This window comes from Oncorhynchus keta, chromosome 32, assembly GCF_023373465.1.
Source record: "Oncorhynchus keta strain PuntledgeMale-10-30-2019 chromosome 32, Oket_V2, whole genome shotgun sequence".
NCBI lineage: Eukaryota > Metazoa > Chordata > Actinopteri > Salmoniformes > Salmonidae > Oncorhynchus > Oncorhynchus keta.
In genome coordinates this window covers 30,510,207-30,534,689 of record NC_068452.1, presented here as the reverse complement: position 1 = coordinate 30,534,689, position 24,483 = coordinate 30,510,207, and the positions used below count along the sequence as shown (strand labels likewise).

General features: G+C 41.7%; 1 protein-coding gene across 1 annotated transcript; it reads left to right on the top strand.

Moving 5' to 3' along the window:
* Nucleotides 1–3,093: 3,093 nt before the first annotated feature.
* On the top strand, nt 3,094–22,681 carry LOC118365610 (UBA-like domain-containing protein 2). The gene is made up of 3 exons (XM_052491341.1): nt 3,094–3,374; nt 9,845–9,901; nt 19,482–22,681. The coding sequence occupies exons 1-3, from the start codon at nt 3,255–3,257 to the stop codon at nt 19,839–19,841; spliced, it is 537 nt and encodes a 178-aa protein (XP_052347301.1). The 5' UTR covers nt 3,094–3,254; the 3' UTR covers nt 19,842–22,681.
* The last annotated feature ends 1,802 nt before the right edge of the window (nt 22,682–24,483 follow it).

Here is a 24,483-nt window from a genome sequence, read left to right as displayed (position 1 = left end):
CGGGTAGAATACTTATGTAAATGTGATATTTCCATTTTTTTATTTTTTATAAATTGGCAAACATTTCTGAAAACCTGTTTTTTCTTTATCATTTTGGGGTATTGTGTGTAGATTGATAAGGGGAAAAACACAATATAAGCAATTTTAGAATAAGGCCATAACATAACACAATGTGGAAAAAGTCAAGGGGACTGAATACTTTCCGAAGTCAATCTACTATACTATAGATACTCTACCAGACAAAAGTTTGGACACACCTACTCATTCAGGGGTTTTTCTTTATTTTTTAAAACTATTTTCTACATTGTAGAATAATTGTGAAGACATCAAAACTATGAAATAACACATATTACATGTAGTAACCAAAAAAGTGTTGAACAAATCAAAATATATTTTATATTTGAGATTCTTCAAAGTAGCCAACCTTTGCCTTGATGACAGCTTTGCACACTCTTGGCATTTTCAACCAGCTTCATGAGGTAGTCATCTGGAATTCATTTAAATTAACTAGTGTGCCAAATACAGGCTGCATCACATCTGGCCATGGTTGGGAGTCCCATAAGGTTGCGCACAATTGGCCCAGCGTTGTCCGGGGTAGGCCGTCATTGTAAATAAGAAATTGTCATTAACTGACTTGACTAGTTAAATAAAGGTTACACATAATGTCAAGAGTATGCGAAGCTGTCATCAAGGCAAACAGTGGCTACTTTGAAGAACATAAAATATATGTTTTGGTTACTACATATATGTGTTATTTCATCATTTTGATGTCTTCCCTATTATTCTACAATGTAGAAAATAGTTTAAAAAATAAAGAAAAACCCTTGAATGAGTAGATGTGTCCAAACATTTGACTGGTACTGTATATATATTCATCAAAACCCCTGCCTGTTATACACAGAGTTTATTCACTGTTTCCAGTGGGCCCCAAAGCTATAGTGAAGGGCCTTTTCCAGGGAACCCTGGCTGTGTGCTACTTACACACTGAACCTGCATTCATAGCTCTGACAGCGACCAAAAAGGAAGATGGTGACATACTCGTGAGTCACAGGCTCAGGTTGGTGGGGGGGAAACAAGATGGAGGTCAACACGTGGGCAAGAAAAAAAAGCAAGACATCCTGAGTATCTCTGAAAACAAAGTCCACTCTGTCAAGATCATGTTAATCATTGACCAATGAAAGTATGGCTCCACCTCCTTTACTCTGTGTTTTGGGAGAGCCTGGTATCTGAAAGCAGATGGTGATCTGCATGAGACAATAACAATTTAGGTTATGTCTCCCTGCAGTGTGAGTAATACAGTTATACAGAATATATCACCCATTAAAGCAAGGGCATTTGTCCAGATAAGCTTTAAGGGGACAAAATAATGCAGCATAAGAACAGATAAGGTGGCCATTCAGCAGTAACCTACTTTTCAGTATTTTGAACTGACTGACCTCTCACATGAGCTTCAGATCATTTGGTCTGACCATTTAAAGCAAAGCGTCAAGTATTGAGCTTTTTTGTGTGGATAAATGTTGTATGCTGCCCATTTTGAGAGGAAATGTGTTGTTTTTGGTTCAAATTATTATCCCCAAAAAAGATAAAACATGGGTAACCTTGAAGGCTTGATGGTCACAATGTATGACATTGTTTCATTGAAAATTAAACAACAGAGTGACTTTCACTTTCTGGTTGTGTAATGTCAAAATGGCAGAAATGTCCTTATGTCCTTATCTTCTGTATGTTTGTTTCAAGTTTTAATAAAAAAAAGTCCCATGACCTTCTAGTGTAATGATTTATTTGCTGAAGCAAATTGCCTATTAAAATAACCCCCCCTCAGTGTGGTGCAGAATTAACAGAATAAGTCATTTGTTGAAAGTCATCACGATAAACACCCAACAGATGCTCATAACTGACCAACAAAAATCTCATAAATTCTTTCCTTGAATAGTTCATTAGACCATTCTGGAACATGAAGTCACTATTCCCAGAGCTATCTTTCCATCGGAAAGAACATGTTTCCGAAAGCCTCATTCCAAATGTTATTATTTAAGTGAATTTACTCATCAGTCTCAAAATAAATGGGCCAAAATGCATGTAATTTGGGAGCCTATTTAAAATACACAGACAACGTATTAAAGTAAATGATGGAGTGTTATGTTGCTATGCCGGAAAAAGTCTGAAAGAATAGAGGAAAGGTGGGATTTGAAATCCTCTGGGAACCTTTGGGGGCCCCTATTTACAACCGATTTCAGATGATAGATTTTGAACACAATTAACATATTGTAATAATTGACTGTTTGAAGAGTTGTGTGGGTAGTCTCCAATCTAATTATTAATATACACCATAAAATTCACATTATCCAGGTAACACCCACCTACAATACATAATAGATAGTCTTCTCTGTCACGCTTTCACCTTTAATATACTGTATAGCTACACCTCAGCTGAATTATTCAGTCTTGCAGGGAGGGAGTTTGACGTCCCACTGCCTAGTGGATAGTACTCAGAGATAATCAGAGAATAACACACGGAACGTGTTTGATCACCAATGCAGCCAGAAATTAATACACTTTTCTTCTGTATATGCTGTCTCGTAACATAGTATCAGCTATTCAGAGACTCGCCGAAAGCACAGCACATTTATTATTATCGATGTATTTTCAAAAGTATGAACAGTAGGCTTTGCTCACCGTCCATAAGCTGTTATATTATCGACTAATGACTATTATTATGATAACATGTACAGAATTTGAAACGTGCCTATATTGTAACCAGTACAATATGTCTCTGACTGTTTGGTCTGGCACAAAGACAGCCATCATAACGTTGCTGTAAATATTTACAATATAAATACCAAACCTGGACCTTTTCAATACGTTATCTCTAAATTGACCAATTATTGAACGACCCTCATATACCTTCTTATAGAAATAAGCCAATAGGTGTGATTTACTCACCCTCTGTTATCCAATCCATGAATATATGTACGCTGCAATTGCTTTACTCCAACGGCTTGCTGGCTCGCGTGATAGCCAATGGTGTACCAGCCTGTACAATCTTGCTGACTTGTTTATCCAATCAGCTGTTGTGCTTGGCTTTGTTGTTGGTGATGACATGGACATATTTGTTGTTACTGGAAGGCGAGGGTAGAGCGTGGTAAGGAGGATCAGGTTTGAGCGATTGATTTCGACATTTCGAAGAAAAAAAAGGAGGCTTTGTTTTCCTAGGTTTCAACGATAAAATAACTGAGGTGGGGTGAACAGCGGTTATGTCGGTGAATATGGACGAACTCAGGCATCAAGTGATGATCAACCAGTTTGTTTTGACTGCTGGTTGTGCTGCTGATCAAGCGAAGCAGCTTCTTCAAGCGGCTCACTGGCAATTCGAGGTATGCGATGTGTGTTTATATGTTGGTTTCATAGCGATGCAGCTAACTAGCCACTTTAGCTAGCTAACAAAGGCAAATAATGAGAAGTTCTCCGAAATTAGAGAATGGCGATTTTTTTTTACAACCATGTAAATAAACCCAGTCATACGACGATGGATAATCCGGAAGACCTGGTCTAACATTAGGAAATGCGGTGTTTGCCATCAATTTCTACTTTGGCTGTTCACACTAGTTAACGTTAACTAGATGGGAAATCGATGCTGCTAACGTTATTGTTTTGATATATGTATTTGTTACGTTGGTTATTTTATGTTAGGTTTTTCATTTTGACCCTATTCAATATCAATTTGCATTATCTAACTAGCCATGGTTGCAGTTGATGTGATCTGATTTCTTTCAATGCCATTTGAACATAATCAATCTCGAACGTCTAATTTAGCTAGATACAGTAATAATGCAACCCGGCTTTTGGTAACTAACTAACTGGCCATCCAGAGAGCGTCTGAATAGGTGTGTCCAGAAAGAAAATACCTGGTTGAGGTTTTTGAATCCATAAGGTTAACTTTGTTTACATTCTTGACTTGACACCACCAAACACGCAGAGGCTCTTCCTGTCCAGACCCCATTGTTGTAGTAAGTAAAAGTGTCTCAAACTTTGCCTTTGTTTTTTTTTGCCGCTGCTCTGAAAATGTTTAGGCTATTTAGTGTAATAGCATGTATGTTACATAGCTAGCACACAAAGCAATTCATACCTCAGTCCCAACTGGTATGATTTATGACCAGTCAAAACACACTTCCAATTTTGGAACAAGCTTCTACTAGTTATTACTTTCCATATTTGGCTGCGTAAGAGTAGTGCACCAATAAACACACTCACAACACACATTTAAAGAACATTGTGTTTATGATTGCTTGTTGAACAAGGTTAGGGAAAGGTGACACAGCGGACCTCCTGGATTGACCGTACTCTTGTCCAGGAGTATTCATAGGGGATATCTATCTTTAGGCAGATTACGGTGCCTTATCCTTCCAGTTGTTCATATCCAGTACTCCTAGTCCTGGCTCAGAGATGCACACCGTATGAACAGGCGTTTCTTCTAAGCTGACACACAGCGTGACCCTTTTCAATCATGGCTTCAGCCAGAGCAGCAAGGTGGAATTGTCATTTGAATGAGTGTAATAGTAACATACGTTTTTAGTGAATAGATAATTCACTACATGATATGAAAGAAAAATCCAGTTCATGTTGAAGCACACCCTAGAGTAATGTATAATGTAAAAAGTATCTGCTCCTGTTTGAAAGGCCACTGGTTTGAAATATTCAACAGGGCCCTAAGTATGGACAACAGAGAGATGCTGAGAAGATCTGAGGCTTCAGGCCTCTGCTTCCAGATGGTTTCCCAAACACACCCCTGCTCTGTCTAATGGCCAAACTTTTGTTAGTGCTTACGCGCAGGCAGAAGTGTCAAGGCCAGGTGGTTTGAAGGGGCTGAGGAGGCTGCTCATCTCCTCCCAAGCTTCTGAGAGCAGAGTCAGCCTGTAGCTTGATTGGAGCAGATGCATTGCAGAGACAACTTAACCTCCTCTGGGCAACCTGTCCGGCTCAAGGTCAAAGGGCTAGCTCCCTGAGCTCCAGGTGCTGTTGGCTAAGGAATGGAGGGTCAAAATATTAGGAACACCTGCTCTTTCCATGACAGACTGACCAGGTGAAAGCTGTGATTCCTTATTAATGTTACTTGTTAAATCCACTTCAATCAGTGTAGATAAAGTGGAGGAGACATGTTAAAGAGGATTTTTAAGCCTTGAGACAAGTGAGACATTCAGAGGGTGAATGGGCCAGACAAAATATTTAAGTGCCTTTGAATGGGGTATGGTAGTAGGTGCCAGGCGCACCAGTTTGAGTGTGTCTGCAATGCTGCTGGGTTTTCATCCTCAACAGTTTCCTGTGTGTATCAGGAATAGTCCACCACCCAAAGGACATCCAGCCAACTTGACACAACTGTAGGAAGCATTGGGGTCAACATGGACCAGTATCCCTGTGGAATGCTTTCGACACCTTGTAGAGTCCATGCCCCAATGAATTGAGGCTATTCTGAGGACAAAGTGGGTGCAACTCAATATTAGGAAGGTGTTCCTAATGTTTTGTGCTCTCTGTGTATACATATTGTATATACTGTATGTGTATATGTAGAGTCTCTATATAACATATTTATTTATAATACAATCTCAAAATGTTAGCCTTTATTACTTAATTGAATTTCTTTGTGTTGTCATGATATCTACTCATGGCTCCTGGCTGCAGGGCAGGCTGTGTCTGTCTACTCATGGCTCCTGGCTGCAGGGCACGCTGTGTCTGCTCATGGCTCCTGGCTGCAGAGCAGGCTGTGTCGTCGTGGCTCTGCTCATGGCTCCTGGCTGCAGGGCAGGCTGTGTTGTCGTGTCTGCTCATGGCTCCTGGCTGCAGGGCAGGCTGTGTTGTCATGTCTGCTCATAGCTCCTGGCTGCAGGGCAGGCTGTGTTGTCATGGCTCCTGGTCTGCTCATCATGGCTCCTGGCTGCAGGGCAGGCTGTGTTGTTACTCATGGCTCTGCTCATAGCTCCTGGCTGCAGGGCAGGCTGTGTCTCTGTCACTCCCTCTGGCACAGCCCCTAACTCAGCCTCATTATCCCTGTTACTACACCATTATTAATGCACTTCTCCTTCTTCTGCACTCTTCCATATCACCTGTTACTACAAGTATTCTTTTTTTGTGTTCACCTAAGTATTTATTTATCCTATTTCTATTTCAGGCTGTTTTTTTTATATGTTTTTGTTATTGTTTGCTGTGCCCTCATTTAGACGCCTGTTCAAGTCTTCTGCTTTTATATAGGCCTAGTGCTGGGCTTCATTGCAGTGTTCTGTCAGTCATGTTACATAAGAAACACTGTCATGACTCTTCTCTGCTCCATTGCTAGGTTTTCTGCTCAATTGCTAGGTTTTCTGTTCTCTGCTCCATTGTAAGGTAATGGATGCTCTCACTTAAAGCCCATGAGAAGTACTGAAACCTTTATGCCAATGCTTTTAGATATGGTGTTGCACTGTGTGTTTGTAACCTACATTATTTGTGTGTGAAACGGAACCGTTGTTGATGGTCTTGGATGTACACAGAAACACACTTAACATTAAAAAACATAAATAGACAAAGAACAGTGTGATCCCAGCAGCCTGGTAGACAATGGCAGTGCAGCACATTCATGTTGATATGTGTGTCACGTTGAGCAGCAGACATTCCTGCACTACTGCTGCTGTTGTCAAACAACCACAGAGCATGGTTTGTGGGGGAGGGGCCGACTTCAGCCGTGAGGGGAAACCACACATTCATTGAAGTGTTCGCAGAGAGATTCTAGTGAAAGGAAATGGAGGCTAGGCAAGGGACTAAGGTTTAGCTAGACATGCTGTCATTTTAGTAGTAGGCTGCATGTAATTATTTTAATCCAGTCACTAAGACACGTTCATATTTGAGGCGATTTGTATACAAAGGAATGACACAGCATTTGTCAATTTTCCACCTCTTAAAAAGAACATGAATCATGGGCCAGTCAGACTACGTGAATCATAAAACCGGTATCTTGCAATCAAATCTGATAAACTACTAAGGATATGTTTTGGTATGAGTGTATTTTTGTTTCCGGCCCATGGTGTCCTTACCAGGCTGCCTTTGTGTTCACAACAGAGTGAAACAATAGAAGTAGCCTATGGACTTCCTTGTTTGTGTTCAAGGGCAGCAACTGAAAGTAGGACTACTTGTTTACATTGTGTTTCCTCATAGCCCGTCAGAAGAAGGCTGTCACAAACAAGGTTTTATTGTGGCCTAGGTGAATTGTCCTGAGAATATAGCACATACCCTATTCACAGTGGTTTATATAGCCTAAACTGTTTACATGTCACTGAGTTGTAAACACTAGTTTTAGTAAAGGAACAGTACTAGGATACTAGCGATTTTCTTTTCCATGCTAATTATCATTTTAAACAAGCTTGTGTATTGTGTACATTCTCACTGAGTCATTAGCCTGTCTGCCACTGCCTCTCTCTCCGCGTGGTTTACAAACCCTGTTTTAGAAAGTGGAGGATAATAGTTTTAACCGCAGAGTCATGTGATCTACTCGTACCAACTGACCCATAGGCCGATGCTAGCAGAGGGGATGGGGTTAGCTCTCCACAGTGAGCGGATTGGAAGGTGAAATGTGTTACTACTGTTTTCTGGTCCGCAAACTAAGGATGGGCATGAGTACTGGAACGGACGTCAAAACTCAATCTTTAACCAGAGATTATAATTTTTTTATACTGTAAAACTATTTGGTCCATTTTTTTATTGAAGACAATGTTCATTTGCTTTGACTCTTGTTCAATTTGTACATGTGCATTTACACAACAAAAAAGAAACCAAGCCAAGCATCACAAAGTTCTGCTCCCTAAATTCCTTTACCCTCCTTGTCTCACTCACTCAGTTGTGTTCTGACCTGCTCCCTCTAGACACGGCGTGACTGGGTGCACACACAACCTCCTCGTTAGGCCTACAGAAATAAATGTCTATAAAAACAGATCTAACTGATGGGATACACAAGCTACATTCCTTGCCAAATGTAGTGTTTTATCACAAATTCAAAATGGACTGGTAAAACTGAAATAGGGAAATATGTGTTCCAACAATGTCCTGCAATTTTGGAATAATTGTGTAATTTTCTGCTTTAATATGATACTTTGCAGTTGTCACTAGTTACCACAAAGTCAAAATTGGCTATACGGAACAATTCATGAAAACCAAAAATAGAAGAGACATTGTAGAAACAAGCAGGGTTTATTTTTATTTTTTATTTAACTAGGCAAGTCAGTTAATAACAAATTCTTATTTACAATGACGGCCTTACCCGGACGACGCTGCGCCAATTGTGCACTGCCCAATGGGACTCCAAATCACAGCCGGTTGTGATACAGCCTGGAATCGAACCAGGGTCTGATGCAGTGCCTTAATTAAACCTCTGCGCCACTCGAAAGCCTGACCTTGTGGCTTGGTAACTGTGACGACCCCACTTTGTGAACTGCTAGTGCCATTTTAAAATTGGTTAGCCTTGGCTATATATACCCCCCATAAACATATTTCAGATTATATTCTGAAATATGCTATAACATTAGTTTGATAAAGACAGAGCGTATTTTCACCAGCATCATTAAGCCTAAGCCTACTCACCAAAGATGTCATGGTCATAATTCATCCCCTTGCAGTGTTCAAAGTGAAATTGTTATTCCATTTAGAAAATTCCAAAGAACAGGCAGAATAAACTAGACAACAGTCTATATCAAAAAAATAAATACATATTTTGGTTTGTAACCAGTTTCAAATGATCAGATGTGCATCACTTTGCACTATTCGGTTCTATTTTATTCTGTTATATTTTTACATTTTAGTCATTTAGCAGATGCTCTTATCCAGAGCAATTAGGCTTAAGTGTCTTGCTCTTGGGCACATCGACAGATTTATTTTCTCACCATGTCAGCTCGGGATTCAAACCAGCAACCTTTCGGTTACTGGCCCAACGCTCTTAACTGCTACTATAAAATAGATGTGTCTTGACTGATAAGGGCTCGGGAAATAAAAGTCTTGTCTGCTAAATTAACAAAACAAGGCTATGCCATTGCACAGCTTATATGCTTCTACAAGAAAGTGCCACACTGTTTTGGTTACTATCTTTTTGAAGATTGAGTTCCAATATATAATACAACCAGTTGATATTACAGGTTCAGTAAATGTATCTTAAATGGCACTTGTTTTAATTGATTCAATTTGAGTGTACAAAACATTATGAACACCAGCTCTGACCAGATGAATCCAGGTGGGTTTTTACATGATGTCAAAAGTTTTCTGTGTAGGAAAGAATGGTCTACGTTTTTTTAAACCCAAATTGGACATCCAGAACTGCAACTTGGTTTTTACATGTTCACAGTTTTCTGTGTATCAAGAATAGAAGGACATCCAGCCAACTGGACACAACTCAACATGGAGACAGCATCCCTGTGGAACACTTTCCACACCTTGTAGAGTCCATGCCCCGACGAATTGAGGCTGTTCTGAGGGCAAATGGGGGTGGGGGTCATTCGCAACTCAATATTAGAAAAGTGTTCTTAATTTTTTTGTGCACTCAGTGTATATATGAGGCAATTTAGCAATTAGGATTTGTTATCTTCACTGGTTCTGATAAATTACGCTTTGTTGCGCACTGTTGGCATAGCTAACTGCACACATTTTTTCCAGTGTGGGCCTTGTGTTCCAAAAGTATTTTTTTCCCTGAATATTCAGAAAAAATAATGCGAGTACTTGAAGAGTCAAAGGTCAAATGCCCATCTTACCGCAAATGGCAGTTCAAGTGCTCACAATGTTCTCACAGACAATTTCCTCTCTTCCCCTCATTCTGTCTCTCTCTCTCCCTCCACAGACAGCCTTAAGCTCCTTTTTCCAGGAGGCCAACATCCCTAGTCACCACCACCAGATGGTAAGTGCATTTTGTTCCCCTTAAAAAAGAAAAAAGGGCTTAAGGCATGTATTACATTCTGTCAGTGTGTCCAGGGAGCTAATATATAGCATGGCAGCAGAGTCAGTGACCAGGCCAGTCTGCTCCTCCTCTTCAGTCAGACAGACAGAGGGACAGATTCACCAACAGGACAGGACTAGAGCCATGGGCATAGTAATACAGCTGTCTGGCAGAGTGACATCACTGGAGTTATCGCTCCTGAGTAGTAAAGTCTACATCCTGCTGTACTACTCCACGGTGCTTATTGGTTTTCAACACTGCCTTTTAGGTAAACTTACTTAAGATATACTGCCACATGGACTGGCACCATGCATTTTAGTGCAACATATGTTTCATATCATGAATTCTTAAACCCTACACAATATTTTGAAACCTTTTCCTTCAACATGTATTGCATGAAAATATGCATTGTTATGCCAACCCGGTATGTCAGGTACAGCCAAGTAGCTGGGTCCCAATAGCTAATTTAACCACAATGATAGCAATGGCACAAGGCTGGCCCTGTCCTTGGCTCAAGCCAATTTACGCAATGCTATTTAACGGCTATAGTGATCATGTGGTCCGTGCATGAAACCATTTCTGCTTCAACTGACCAGTAAAAGCCCTGGAGCGGCGAGCTGGAAATGTAATGTAATGTTTACCACATGGAGGCTGTGCTGTGAGCATGCAGTGTTGACGTGTACACTGAACCCAGCCATCTCCTTATCATCTGTCTGTTGCTGCTCTGCTGCTACAACACTGTTTTGTTTTTCTCTCTTCTTTCCCTTCCTCTTGGGTGGGAGGAGCATGTTCGAGCTTGAGCGAGAGGAAGTGTGTGAGTGGCGGGGGCCAGGGTTTGTTATTATTTTCGGTGCAGCCATTACATCATACCGTGTGTGTGTGTGTGTGTGTGTGTGTGTGTGTGTGTGTGTGTGTGTGTGTGTGTGTGTGTGTGTGCTGGAGGTGTGTTGTGTGTGTATGTGTACAAGTGTGTTTGTGTGTGTGAGGCGGGCATGTGCATGCTGGGAGGAGGAGTGATGTAAGAGAGCTATCTGCTACAGAGGAGGAGGAAGGGCTGTTAAAGGATAGAGAAAGAGAGAGGAGAGGCAATCATCAGCAGCTGCAAGCCATCTCCATGTATTGTGGGTGTTAGTCCCCCCTCTCTCTCTAGGTTGCCCTGCACTCTCCTTGGGGCCTGGGGGAGCCACAGGGGAAACAGTGGGTGTGGGGAAGAAAGAGCTCCGTGTAGCAACAATAATGTACACAACACTGCCCTCAATCAAACACTATTGACTATACAGGGAGAACAAAGATGTGTATATGTAAAGGACTCTTATAGCCTTAAACCTACACCGAAGGGTCACATTTCCACAACCACTTGACATCCAGGGTTGCATTGCTTGTTGTAAACATGGGGCTGGGTTTTTTCATTTATTTAATTAGGCCTAGTACTTGACCTGAGAACAAATCAAATCAAATGTATTTATATAGCCCTTCGTACATCAGCTGATATCTCAAAGTGCTGTACAGAAACCCAGCCTAAAACCCCAAACAGCAAGCAATGCAGGTGTAGAAGCACGGTGGCTAGAAAAAACTCCCTAGAAAGGCCAAACCTAGGAAGAAACCTAGAGAGGAACCAGGCTGTGGGGTGGCCAGTCCTCTTCTGGCTGTGCCGGGTGGAGATTATAACAGAACATGGCCAAGATGTTCAAATGTTCATAAATGACCAGCATGGTCAAATAATAGTAAGGCAGAACAGTTGAAACTGGAGCAGCAGCATGGCCAGGTGGACTGGGGACAGCAAGGAGTCATCATGTCAGGTAGTCCTGGGGCATGGTCCTAGGGCTCAGGTCCTCCGAGAGAGAGAAAGAAAGAAGGAGAGAATTAGAGAAAACACACTTAGATTCACACAGGACACCGAATAGGACAGGTGAAGTACTCCAGATATAACAAACTGACCCTAGCCCCCGACACAAACTACTGCAGCATAAATACTGGAGGCTGAGACAGGAGGGGTCAGGAGACACTGTGGCCCCATCTGAGGACACCCCGGACAGGGCCAAACAGGAAGGATATAACCCCACCCACTTTGCCAAAGCACAGCCCCCACACCACTAGAGGGATATCTTCAACCACCAACTTACCATCCTGAGACAAGGCTGAGTATAGCCCACAAAGATCTCCGCCACGGCACAACCCAAGGAGGGGGTGCCAACCCAGACAGGATGACCACAACAGTGAATCAACCCACTCAGGTGACGCACCCCTGCAGGGACGGCATGAGAGAGCCCCAGTAAGCCAGTGACTCAGCCCCTGTAATAGGGTTAGAGGCAGAGAATCCCAGTGGAAAGAGGGGAACCGGCCAGGCAGAGACAGCAAGGGCGGTTCGTTGCTCCAGAGCCTTTCCGTTCACCTTCCCACTCCTGGGCCAGACTACACTCAATCATATGACCCACTGAAGAGATGAGTCTTCAGTAAAGACTTAAAGGTTGAGACCGAGTTTGCGTCTCTGACATGGGTAGGCAGACCGTTCCATAAAAAATAGAGCTCTATAGGAGAAAGCCCTGCCTCCAGCTGTTTGCTTAGAAATTCTAGGGACAATTAGGAGGCCTGCGTCTTGTGACCGTAGCGTACGTGTAGGTATGTACGGCAGGACCAAATCAGAGAGATAGGTAGGATCAAGCCCATGTAATGCTTTGTAGGTTAGCAGTAAAACCTTGAAATCAGCCCTTGCTTTGACAGGAAGCCAGTGTAGAGAGGCTAGCACTGGAGTAATATGATAAAAAATTTTGGTTCTAGTCAGGATTCTAGCAGCCGTATTTTGCACTAACTGAAGTTTATTTAGTGCTTTATCCGGGTAGCCGGTAGAGCATTGCAGTAGTCTAACCTAGAAGTGACAAAAGCATGGATTCATTTTTCTGCATCATTTTGGACAGAAAGTTTCTGATTTTTGCAATATAGATGGAAAAAGCTGTCCTCGAAATGGTCTTGATATGTTCTTCAAAAGAGAGATCAGGGTCCAGAGTGTCCTTAGTTTTATTTCGACTGTACAACCATTAAGATTAATTGTCAGATTCAACAGAAGATCTCTTTGTTTCTTGGGACCTAGAACAAGCATCTCTGTTTTGTCCGAGTTTAATAGTAGAACGTTTGCAGCCATCCACTTCCTTATGTCTGAAACACATGCTTCCTAGCGAGGGCAATTTTGGGGCTTCACCATGTTTCATTGAAATGTACAGCTGTGTGTCATCCGCATAGCAGTGAAAGTTAACATTATGTTTTGAATAACATCCCCAAGAGGTAAAATGTATAGTGAAAACAATAGTGGTCCTAAAACAGAACCTTGAGGAACACCGAAATTTACAGTTGATTTGTCAGAGGACAAACCATTCACAGAGACAAACTGATATCTTTCCGACAGATAAGATCTCAACCAGGCCAGAACATGTCCGTGTAGACCAATTTGGGTTTCCAATCTCTCCAAAAGAATGTGGTGATCGATGGTATCAAAAGCAGCACTAAGGTCTAGGAGCACGAGGACAGATGCAGAGCCTCGGTCCGATGCCATTAAAATGTCATTTACCACCTTCACAAGTGCCGTCTCAGTGCTATGATGGGGTCTAAAACCGACTGAAGCATTTTGTATACATAGTTTGTCTTCAGGAAGGCAGTGAGTTTGCGCAACAGCCTTCTCTAAAATGTTTGAGGAGGAATGGAAGATTCGATATGCCGATAGTTTTTTATATTTTCTGGGTCAAGGTTTGGCTTTTTCAAGAGAGGCTTTATTACTGCCACTTTTAGTGAGTTTGGTATCCAGTGGATAGAGACATTTATTATGTTCAACATGGGAAGCAGCTCTTTCAGTAGTTTAGTTGGAATAGGGTCCAGTATGCAGCTTGAAGGTTTAGTATGATTATTTTCATCATTGTGTCGAGATATAGTACTAAAACACTTGAGCGTGTCTCTCTTGATCCTAGGTCCTGGCCAGACTCAGGACAAAGGTTTAAAGAGAGTCCGTAATTTGCTTTCTAATAATCATAACTCAAAAAGTTAATGAATTTATCACTGCTAAAGTGAAAGTCATCCCTCTTGGGAATGCTGCTTTTTAGTTAGCTTTGCGACAGTATCAAAAAGGAATTTCGGATTGTTCTTATTTTCCCCAATTAAGTTAGAAAAATTGATCGAGCAGCAGTGACTACACGGTACCGTCTTTCCAAGCTCGGAAGACTTCCAGTTTGGTGTGGTGCCATTTCCGTTCAATTTTCTGAAGCTTGCTTCAGAGCTCGGGTATTTTCTGTGTACCAGGGAGCTAGTTTCTTATGAGAAATGTTTTTAGTTTTAGCGGTGCAACTGCATCTAGGGTATTGCGCAAAGGTTAAATTGAGACAGTTAGGTGGTTTGACGCGTCCTTGGGTAGGCAGAGGGAGTCTGGAAGGGCATCAAGGAATCTTTGTGTTGTCTGAATTTATCGACTTTTGATGGTCCTTGGTTGGGGTCTGAGCAGATTATTTGTTGCAATTGCAAACGTAATAAAATGGTGGTCGATAGTCCAGGATTATGAGGAAAAACATTAAGATCCACAACATTTATTCCATGGGACAAAACTAGGTCCAGCGTATGACTGTACAGTGAGTGGGTCCAGAGACATGTTGGACAAAACTGAGTCGATGACCACAGTGGGTCTGTGGACATGTGAATATTAAAGTCACAAAGATTAGAATATTATCTGCTATGACTAGGTCCGATATTCAGGGAACTCATTGAGAACGCTGTATATGGCCCAGGAGGCCTGTAAACAGTAGCTATAAAAAGTGATTGAGTAGGCTGCATAGATTTATGACTAGAACTCAAAACGAAAACATCTTTTTTTTTTTTTGTAATTTATTTTATCATGTTAGCAACACGGGATGCACGGGGATATGGTCACACTAGGAGGTATCACAGTAAATTCATCACTACATGTTTCAGTCAGTCCAATCACATCAAGATTATGATCAGTGATTCGTTCTACTATAACTAACATTAAGTAGCCCTATTTTTGAGATGTGAGGTACTATCTCTTTTATCACTTTATCCTAGTGAGATTGCTAAGGCGAACACATGTTTAGTTTTGCCCAACCTAGGTATCACTAGCTGACTACACTACTAGTGGCAGACTTATCAGGCTGGCTAACAACTGCACTATTTCATTGTGGACTAGCCCTGTCTATGTTGGTAGATAAGATGAGAGCACCCCTCCAGCTATTCATCCTAGGTCACTGAGTCCTACAGTTATCTATCTATCCCAGTTTTCAACCAGCGATTGAGTTGTAGACTCACTACTCACTACTATTATCCCTATCTTTCTAGCTGACTACGCAGAAGCTACTACTGTTTCATCCTAACACTACGTGGATAACAATATCTCTATACTCTCTGCATTAGTTTTAGCTTTAGCCAGCACCATCTTCTAACTAGCCCTGCCCCTGGTCACTATACCGGGTAATGGATCGCCTAGAGTTTTCAATTTGTCAGAGCTAATGGTAGCCGGCGTCTTAACGGGAGGAGTAGAGACCAGAGAAGACTACTACTTAATGGGGAAAACGGTTATTATCCTACAGCACTTCCAGAATAAGTAAGTCCTAGAGAGAATGACATTCCTTTATCAATTTAATATGTACTCAATCTGATGAATAGAAGCCACAACCAGTTGAATTACATTGTTTATTTTCATTACTCTGTACATAATTTAATTCATGGAAAGTGGGTAATGCACTCTAGTGGTGGTGGAGGTAGTGGTGGTAGTCGTAGTGGTTGTTTTGGTGGTTTTGGTAGTCGTGGTGGTGGCTTTCTTAGTCGTGGTGGTGGTGGTAGTCGCTGTGGTGGTTGCGGTAGTCGTAGTGGTGGTGGTGGTAGTCGTAGTGGTGGTTTTGATAGTCGTGGTGATTTTGATAGTCGTAGTGGTGGTTTTGGTAGTCGTGGCGGTAGTCGTGGTGGCAGTAGTGGTAGTCGTAGTGGTAGTCGTAGTGGTGGTGGTAGTAGTAGTAGCACATGGCATTTGTCATCTCACCTGTTTCCCCTCTGGTGTGTGAGCCCATGAGGGATGTAACTGTTTGTGTTGCTGTGGGACTGCACAAGCTCTACCCTGTGCCTTCTGATGACAAAACAAGACCATAAATACTGTTGGAGAAGTTCTGGTTTGAGCCCATTGCCTGGCCAAATATAATGATTTACTCCTTTACTAGGACCTTCCTGTAAACTAATCAAACTGTTACCACAACTATTATCACTACCACTACTATTATCACGACTACCACTAATATCACTACCACTACTATTACCCCTACTACTACTAATATCACTACCACTACTATTATCACTACTACCACTACTATCACTACCACTACTATTATCACTACTACCACTACTATCACTACCACTACTATTATCACTACTACTACTACTATTATTAGCATCACTACCACTACTATTATCACTATCACTACTATTACCCCTACTACTACTAGTATTATCACTACCACTACTATTATCCCTACTACTACTGCTACTATTATCACTACCACTACTATTATCACTACCACTACTATTATCCCTACTACTACTACTACTACTACTATTATCACTACCACTACTATTATCCCTACTATCACTACCATTACTATTATCACTACCACTACTATTATCCCTACTACTACTACTACTACTACTATCATCCCTACCACTACTCTACCACTACTACTATTATCACCGCTACTACTACTATTATCACTACTACTACTATTATCACTACCACCACTACTATTATCACTACCACTACTATTATCCCTACTACTATTATCACTACCACTACTATTATCGCTACTACTACTACTACTATTATCACTACCACTACTATTACCCCTACTACTACCACTATTATCCCTACCACTACTATTATCACCACCACTACTACTACTACTACTATTATCCCTACCACTACTATTATCACTACCACTACTATTACCCCTACTACTACTACTATCACTACCACTACTATTACCCCTACTACTACTACTATTATCACTACCACTACTATTATCCCTACTACTACTGCTACTATTATCACTACCACTACTATTATCACTACCACTACTATTACCCCTACTACTACTACTACTACTACTACTACTACTACTACTATTATTATCACTACCACTACTATTATCACTAGCACTACTATTACTCCTACTACCACTACTATTATCACTACCACTACTATTATCCCTACTACTACTACTACTACTACCACTACACTACTATTATCACTACTATTATTACCACTACTATTAATACTACTATTAATACCACCACTACTATTACTACTATTATCACTACCACTACTACTACTATTATCACTACCACTACCACTTATTATTACCACCACTACTATTATCCCTACCACTATTATTATTACCACCTCTACTATTATCCTTACCACTACTATTATCCTTACCACTACTACTACTACTACTACTACTACTACTACTACTATTATCCCTACCACTACTACTATTATTACCATTACTATTATCACCATTACACTACTATTATCACTACCACTACTACTATTATCACTACTATTAATACCACCACTACTATTATCACCATTACACTACTATTATCACCACTACTATTATCCCTACCCCTACTACTATTATCACTACTACTACTATTATTACCACCACTACTATTATCCTTACCACTACTATTATCACTACTACTATTACCACTACTACTATTATCACCACTACTATTATCACCACTACTATTATCCTTACCACTACTATTATCACCACTACCACTATTATTACCACCACTACTATTATCACCACTACCACTACTATTATCACCACTACTATTACCACCACTACTATTATCACCACTACTATTATCCTTACCACTACTAGTATCACTACTACTATTACCACTACTACTATTATCACCACTACTATTATCACCACTACTATTATCACCACTACTATTATCACCACTACCACTACCACTACTATTATCACCACTACCACTGCTATTATCACCACTACTATTAACACCACTACCACTACTATTATCACCACTACTATTAACACCACTACCACTACTATTATCACCACTACCACTAATACTATTACTAGCTGTACCACTATTGTAAACATTAAGGATGATATCGCAACAGTTGTAACTTGAAAGTACGTAGTGTTCAAACTCCCTTGTGAATGTGTGTATGTGTTTTGTGTAACGGTGGGCGGCAGATGGGGTTCAGTCCAGACCTGCCCTTCCTCTCAGCCAAACCTGCTAGACAAGGCCCTAGCCCCACCCTCCCAGCACAGCACTGTAGCTCAACACAGCCCAGCATACGGTTGTTATTGTTATGTCTACCTACTCACTGCTTCACTAGGACCAAGCCTTATAGCCGTACAGCTGCATCTGGACAGTCTAAGCAGCTGTAGTGCTTCTTAGTCGACTTCATTGCTTTATAGCTAAATTTGATCACTTGACTAGATAAGTAATATTTGAATATCTCCTTTAGTATTGATTTCCATAACAAACAAGTTGAATAATTCACAGCTTAAAGCAAAACCCGGTCAAGTCTCTCCCAAGAAAAACAGGAAACCCCCTGTATGGATCACCATCATGGGTCCTGCAGGAGGGGCTGTTTCAGTGTGGTCAACCATCACAGACCTAGACAGACTGAAACCATGCTTGTCCATCTCCTAACTGGAGCAGCTGCTGCTCACTCTGACAGACCTGTCACCTCACATCAACACTAAGACTGTCCCTCACGATACTCAGTACTATACTGTATGCTGCACTACACTCTTCTCCCTCCACTTTCAAAATGTCTTGTATCTTAGCTAGCTATGACCATGCCTGTCCCAGGCTATAATCTGGTTTGGTGACCGAATCAATTTACATTTTCAACTTTAGACACCTCTTTCATACTATTAGATCCACATTTCGGGTGCTTGCGTGACCCTCATGTCAGCGGGGCCGTGGCTGTGTGTTAGAAATAAAACAGCCCTGACCTCCTGCTGCAATGCTAAGAAGTCCTCTGTCCTGTAATGGCTGCTAGCCTGCTACCTGATCCCTGTTGGTGGTGGGGGTGTTTCTATCCTGAGGCACCACACTCACAAATTATAAAGCCATTCATGGCCTCAGTGGGGACATCTGACATTTTGTGCAACTGCACAGCATGTTAAGCTGCCATGTTTACCACAGTGAATGGATGTAGGTGGCTGCAGTGTTTAGAAACCTTGTCGTCACAATGTTCAGCAGTTGTACTGCACACAATGCCCAAGTCTACAAGTGAACTGCCTCCCACAACAGTAACTAACTAGTCTAGGCTATTTGTTTTATGAACTCACCAATCATGCCTTCTATTGGTACATAGAGTTCACAGCAGGCAGCAGCAATGGAAGCACCCCATGGGGACCAAATCATTGGGACAGAATGTTAAAATGAAGTGTTTGCATTCAACTCAATGTAAGTCACTCATTTTAAACCCCACGTGTCTTCTGTTTTCCAGATGTGCACTCCAAGAAACACCCCAGCCACGCCGCCTAACTTCCCCGACACCATCACCATGTTCTCCAAGCTGAGGACGTCAGACTGCTCGGGGAGCTCCGGAGGCGGAGTTCCCACCCAGGTGTCCATGGCCTGCTCCCCCCCCTCCTCCACAGCTGGCTTCGGATCCTTCTGGGCCTCATCACCCCCCAACCACCAGCCTGTCTGGCTGCCCCCCTCCTCGCCCACAGGCCACCACATGCACCACCACCACTACCAGCACCACCACCACATGCACCAGACCCCCATGTGGCCCCCTGTGTCCCAGCCCGGCAGCGCCCAGCAGACCCCTGTTGTATCGGTCCTGCATGGCCAGAGATGACTCTACCCAGGTGTGGGAAGGAGGGGGCTGGGGAGGATAGGGTGGGGCTGGGCTGGGCTATGTGCAGCCTAATGAATCTACTAGGTGGGTTGGGTGTCAGGATTAAAGGGTCTTGTTGGCCAAGGGGAAAAGACACGCTACTGTTGTTTTCCTTCCTTTCTTTCTGTTTTTCTAAAATGACTATGAACAATGTCTTCTTTGGAGTACATCGGTTTCCTCTCTCTCTCTCTTCATCATAACTCATCAAAGCCTGGGAAGAACCGGGGGAGAACCACTAATAACAATATGAGGAAGTGGAATAACGAAGGGGGTGGAGTCTCTGGGAAATGCAGTTTTCTTCGTCAATGCAAGTCGAGCCCTGGACCCAGCAGAGCACTTACTTAGGATAGGAGCCATGTGATCTGCTAAAGTGCTTGATCATTGGTTGTTTTTCAAAACTCTACTCTCCCTTGGGGTTCAATAACGCTCCAGAGATGTGACCAGATTTCACAATAACCAGCAGACAAAATCAAAATGGGACTGCATCACAAATGATGATGGTTTTGTGTTCTCGGCTGATCTTATGGCCCAGAAAAAAACATTTTTCAATATTGTTTGTGGTATGGGGATCTGTATAGTACAGATCATGGAGAAACACTGTAGCCATTTTGTCAAGTTTCATGTAGCCATGTATCCCTTTTTAAAATGTCTATTTTGTAAGTACTATGTAGCTTAGTGAAACTTGACTCGGTGGCTCCACTGCATGCTGTTGTGTCTGAGAAGTGGGCTCTTCAGTATGTGTGGACTCGAAGCTTTGGTTTAAAGTGTCTGAAAGCTGACCTTCACATCAGAGGTGTTTTAAGGAGATGTGTAAAGAAATGTTAATACTGTAATTCAGTTTGTGTTGAGATACAGCAAAGTATGCAATCATTTGATGGAAGCCTGAAGCCAGTTTAAAGGCTGAAATATTTTTATCCTTGTTTTTGGGAACATTTTCTACCTATGGATGTCAAAGGACTCCCGAGTGGCGCATCGGTCTAAGTCACTGCATCTCAGTTCTAGAGGCGTCACTATCGACCCTGGTTTGATTCCAGGCTGTATTACAACCGGCCGTGATTGGGAGTCCCATAGGGTGGCGCACAATTGGCCCAGCATCGTCCGGGTTAGGGTTTGGCCGGGGTAGGTCGTCATTGTAAATAAGAATTTGTTCTTAACTGACTTGCCTAATAAACGTTTTTTTGACTGATAATGTAAACTGGTTTTCAGTGACAATTATGGAAACATCTTCTGAACTCCATTGTAAATAAAGGCTCAGCAGAAACAAAGTGCAAAAACGTTGAACTCCGTAACCTGGCTGGGGACGAGATTGAGATCTCAGTTATCTGTCAACACTGAATTTAATCTGGTTTGCAAATGTTTTGACTAACATAGATGGGTGTGAGCCATCAGTAGGCTACCTCTTCAGGTTTCTATGGGGAGTAGAGGCCAACTCAGTGATTTACTACGCAATCTCTAGCAGAAGATCAACTGGTTCTACCTCTGGTTAAATAGGAGAGGCCGAATGTATTCCCTGCAGAAACAGTCGGTTTCAATGGGTCAGATTAGCAGAATCTCTCCTAGTGCTCAAAACGTGTGTAATTCCCTCCGTTAGAATAGTGGCTGATTGACTGATGATGAATTGAGTGTCTTGTCAACTATAGAATTATGAATTTAGTACGGGTTGCAAATATTTACTAAATGATTGTTCAGGCAATGTTTACATATGAGATTCAGTGTACTGATGAACAATGCTTCATAACCCAGAGTCTTACTTATAGGTGAGCTCTTCATACAACAGCCCATGTCAGAACATTTGCAAATCTATCAATGGTGACAGATGGAAAGGTAGCCATTTTCACCATCATTCTCATTATAATTATCACAATAAAGAGGGAATAGGGAGGTCTGAACAGGTTGAAGTTGTATACAGAGGGTACTTTATCTGAAATAATGTCACATTCATTCATGCCCTCACTAAATGATGCTTTAATATTATGCCTGCCTGCCACGTCTTCACTCAGACAATCATATTCACACGATCCCTCTGGTTGAATACATGTCAAATCACATTTGTCAAGATGTGACCTTTTGTGAGGATGATTTTATAATGTACAATATGGACAGTCGTGTAGCATTGGACAGATGCCACCTGGCCAATGTGGACCCTTGTCAATGTCACCAGAAAGAAGGGACACTGCTCCACTGTGCTGCCATGTGGTCTGTTCTGGTTCTAAATCCATGGATCTTTTCAGATGGACATTAGAAACTCAACGGTGGTTCCTCTTGGGGTGTTCATATCACCACCTCATTCATTAACTCATGTGTTCTATTAAGGGGAACGTTTGTTGTCAACTGCATGAGTTTTGGTTGGTGATTTTCTAGTTTGTGTTTTTAACAAGGTGGGAATGGAGGGTGGTCCCATAATGAGTGTTTCCTGCTGTGTGGATTACTGGCTCCTCCTCCTCAGTATTGTTGTGGTAACTAACACACCCAGACACAGTAGTGTTGGGTGATTATGGTTCCTGTGGTGATGTGACCCGGTCTCCATTCTCCTCGATCAACAGTAGACAGTTTGGTCCCCCATGATATCTGTACAAACTGGGTGTTATGAAATGTTTGATCGTCATGTTCACCCATACAAGATGTGCAGAATGCCTGATGGGAATCTGAAAACAAGTCAAACAACAAGAACTTCTCATGGACCCTCATTTACATCTCTCTAATCCAACTTTTTATATAGATATTTCTCTCCTGTACTGTGTTGATTTCCCCTGTTGAAATGTGTATTTATATGTTTAATAAAATAAGGTATGATCTGCTAAGTGTTGGAGTTGTTCTGGGGTCTTGTTTTTGCTGAGAATAATTGTTGTGCTTTTATGAAATATGGTTGCTAAGGCACTTTTGAACACATCATAAAAGTAACTTTGGTTTTTGAGAATATTTTCTGTAAGGTAATATATATTTAGTAATGATATGACACTGCACAATACTATAGTAATCTATATATATCCCTACAAGTAGTGTCTCTGTAGTACAAAGGAACAAGTAGGCCTACAGTGGGGCAAAAAAGTATTTAGTCAGCCACCAATTGTGCAAGTTCTCCCACTTAAAAAGATGAGAGGCCTGTAATTTTCATTATAGGTACACTTCAACTATAACAGACAAAATGAGAAAAAAAATCCAGAAAATCACATTGTAGGATTTTTTAATTTTTTTATTTGCAAATTATGGTGGAAAATAAGTATTTGGTCAATAACAAAAGTTAATCTCAATACTTTGTTATATACCTTTGGCAATGACAGAGGTCAAACGTTTTCTGTGAGTCTTCACAAGGTTTTAAATGTAAATGTAAATGTTTTCACACACTGTTGCTGGTATTTTGGCCCATTCCTCCATGCAGATCTCCTCTAGAGCAGTGATGTTTTGGGGCTGTTGCTGGGCAACACAGACTTTCAACTCCCTCCAAAGATTTTCTATGGGGTTGAGATCTGGAGACTGGCTAGGCCACTTCAGGACCTTGAAATGCTTCTTACGAAGCCACTCTTTCGTTGCCCGGGCGGTGTGTTTGGGATCATTGTCATGCTGAAAGACCCAGCCACGTTTCATCTTCAATGCCCTTGCTGATAGGAGGTTTTCACACAAAATCTCACGATACATGGCCCCATTCATTCTTTCCTTTACACGGATCAGTCGTCCTGGTCCCTTTGCAGAAAAACAGCCCCAAAGCATGATGTTTCCACCCCCATGCTTCACAGTAGGTATGGTGTTCTTTGTCCTCCAAACACAACGAGTTGAGTTTTTACCAAAAAGTTATATTTTGGTTTCATCTGACCATATGACATTCTCCCAATCTTCTTCTGGATCATCCAAATGCTCTCTAGCAAACTTCAGACGGGCCTGGACATGTACTGGCTTAAGCAGGGGGACACGTCTGGACCTGCAGGATTTGAGTCCCTGGCGGTGTAGTGTGTTACTGATGGTAGGCTTTGTTACTTTGGTCCCAGCTCTCTGCAGGTCATTCCCTAGGTCCCCCCGTGTGGTTCTGGGATTTTTGCTCACCGTTCTTGTGATCATTTTGAGCCCACGGGGTGAGATCTTGCGTGGAGCCCCAGATCGAGGGAGATTATCAGTGGTCTTGTATGTCTTCCATTTCCTAATAATTGCTCCCACAGTTGATTTCTTCAAACCAAGCTGCTTACCTATTGCAGATTCAGTCTTCCCAGCCTGGTGCAGGTCTACAATTTTGTTTCTGGTGTCCTTTGACAGCTCTTTGGTCTTGGCCATAGTGGAGTTTGGAGTGTGACTGTTTGAGGTTGTGGACAGGTGTCTTTTATACTGATAACAAGTGCAAACAGGTGCCATTAATACAGGCAATGAGTGGAGGACAGAGGAGCCTCTTAAAGAAGAAGTTACAGGTCTGTGAGAGCCAGAAATCTTGCTTGTTCGTAGGTGACCAAATACTTATTTTCCACCATAATTTGCAAATAAATTCATTAAAAATCCTACATTGTGATTTTCTGGATTTTTTTCCTAATTTTGTCTGTCATAGTTGAAGTGTACCCATGATGACAATTACAGGCCTCTCTCATCTTTTTAAGTGGGAGAACTTGCACAATTGGTGGCT

Excerpts from the sequence above, each read along its gene's own strand:
- LOC118365610 (XM_052491341.1), top strand. The coding sequence starts at position 3,255 with ATGTCGGTGAATATGGACGAACTCAGGCATCAAGTGATGATCAACCAG. Across the intron at positions 3,375-9,844 it reads CGGCTCACTGGCAATTCGAG|ACAGCCTTAAGCTCCTTTTT; the intron begins GTATGCGATGTG and ends CTCCCTCCACAG. Across the intron at positions 9,902-19,481 it reads CTAGTCACCACCACCAGATG|ATGTGCACTCCAAGAAACAC; the intron begins GTAAGTGCATTT and ends TCTGTTTTCCAG.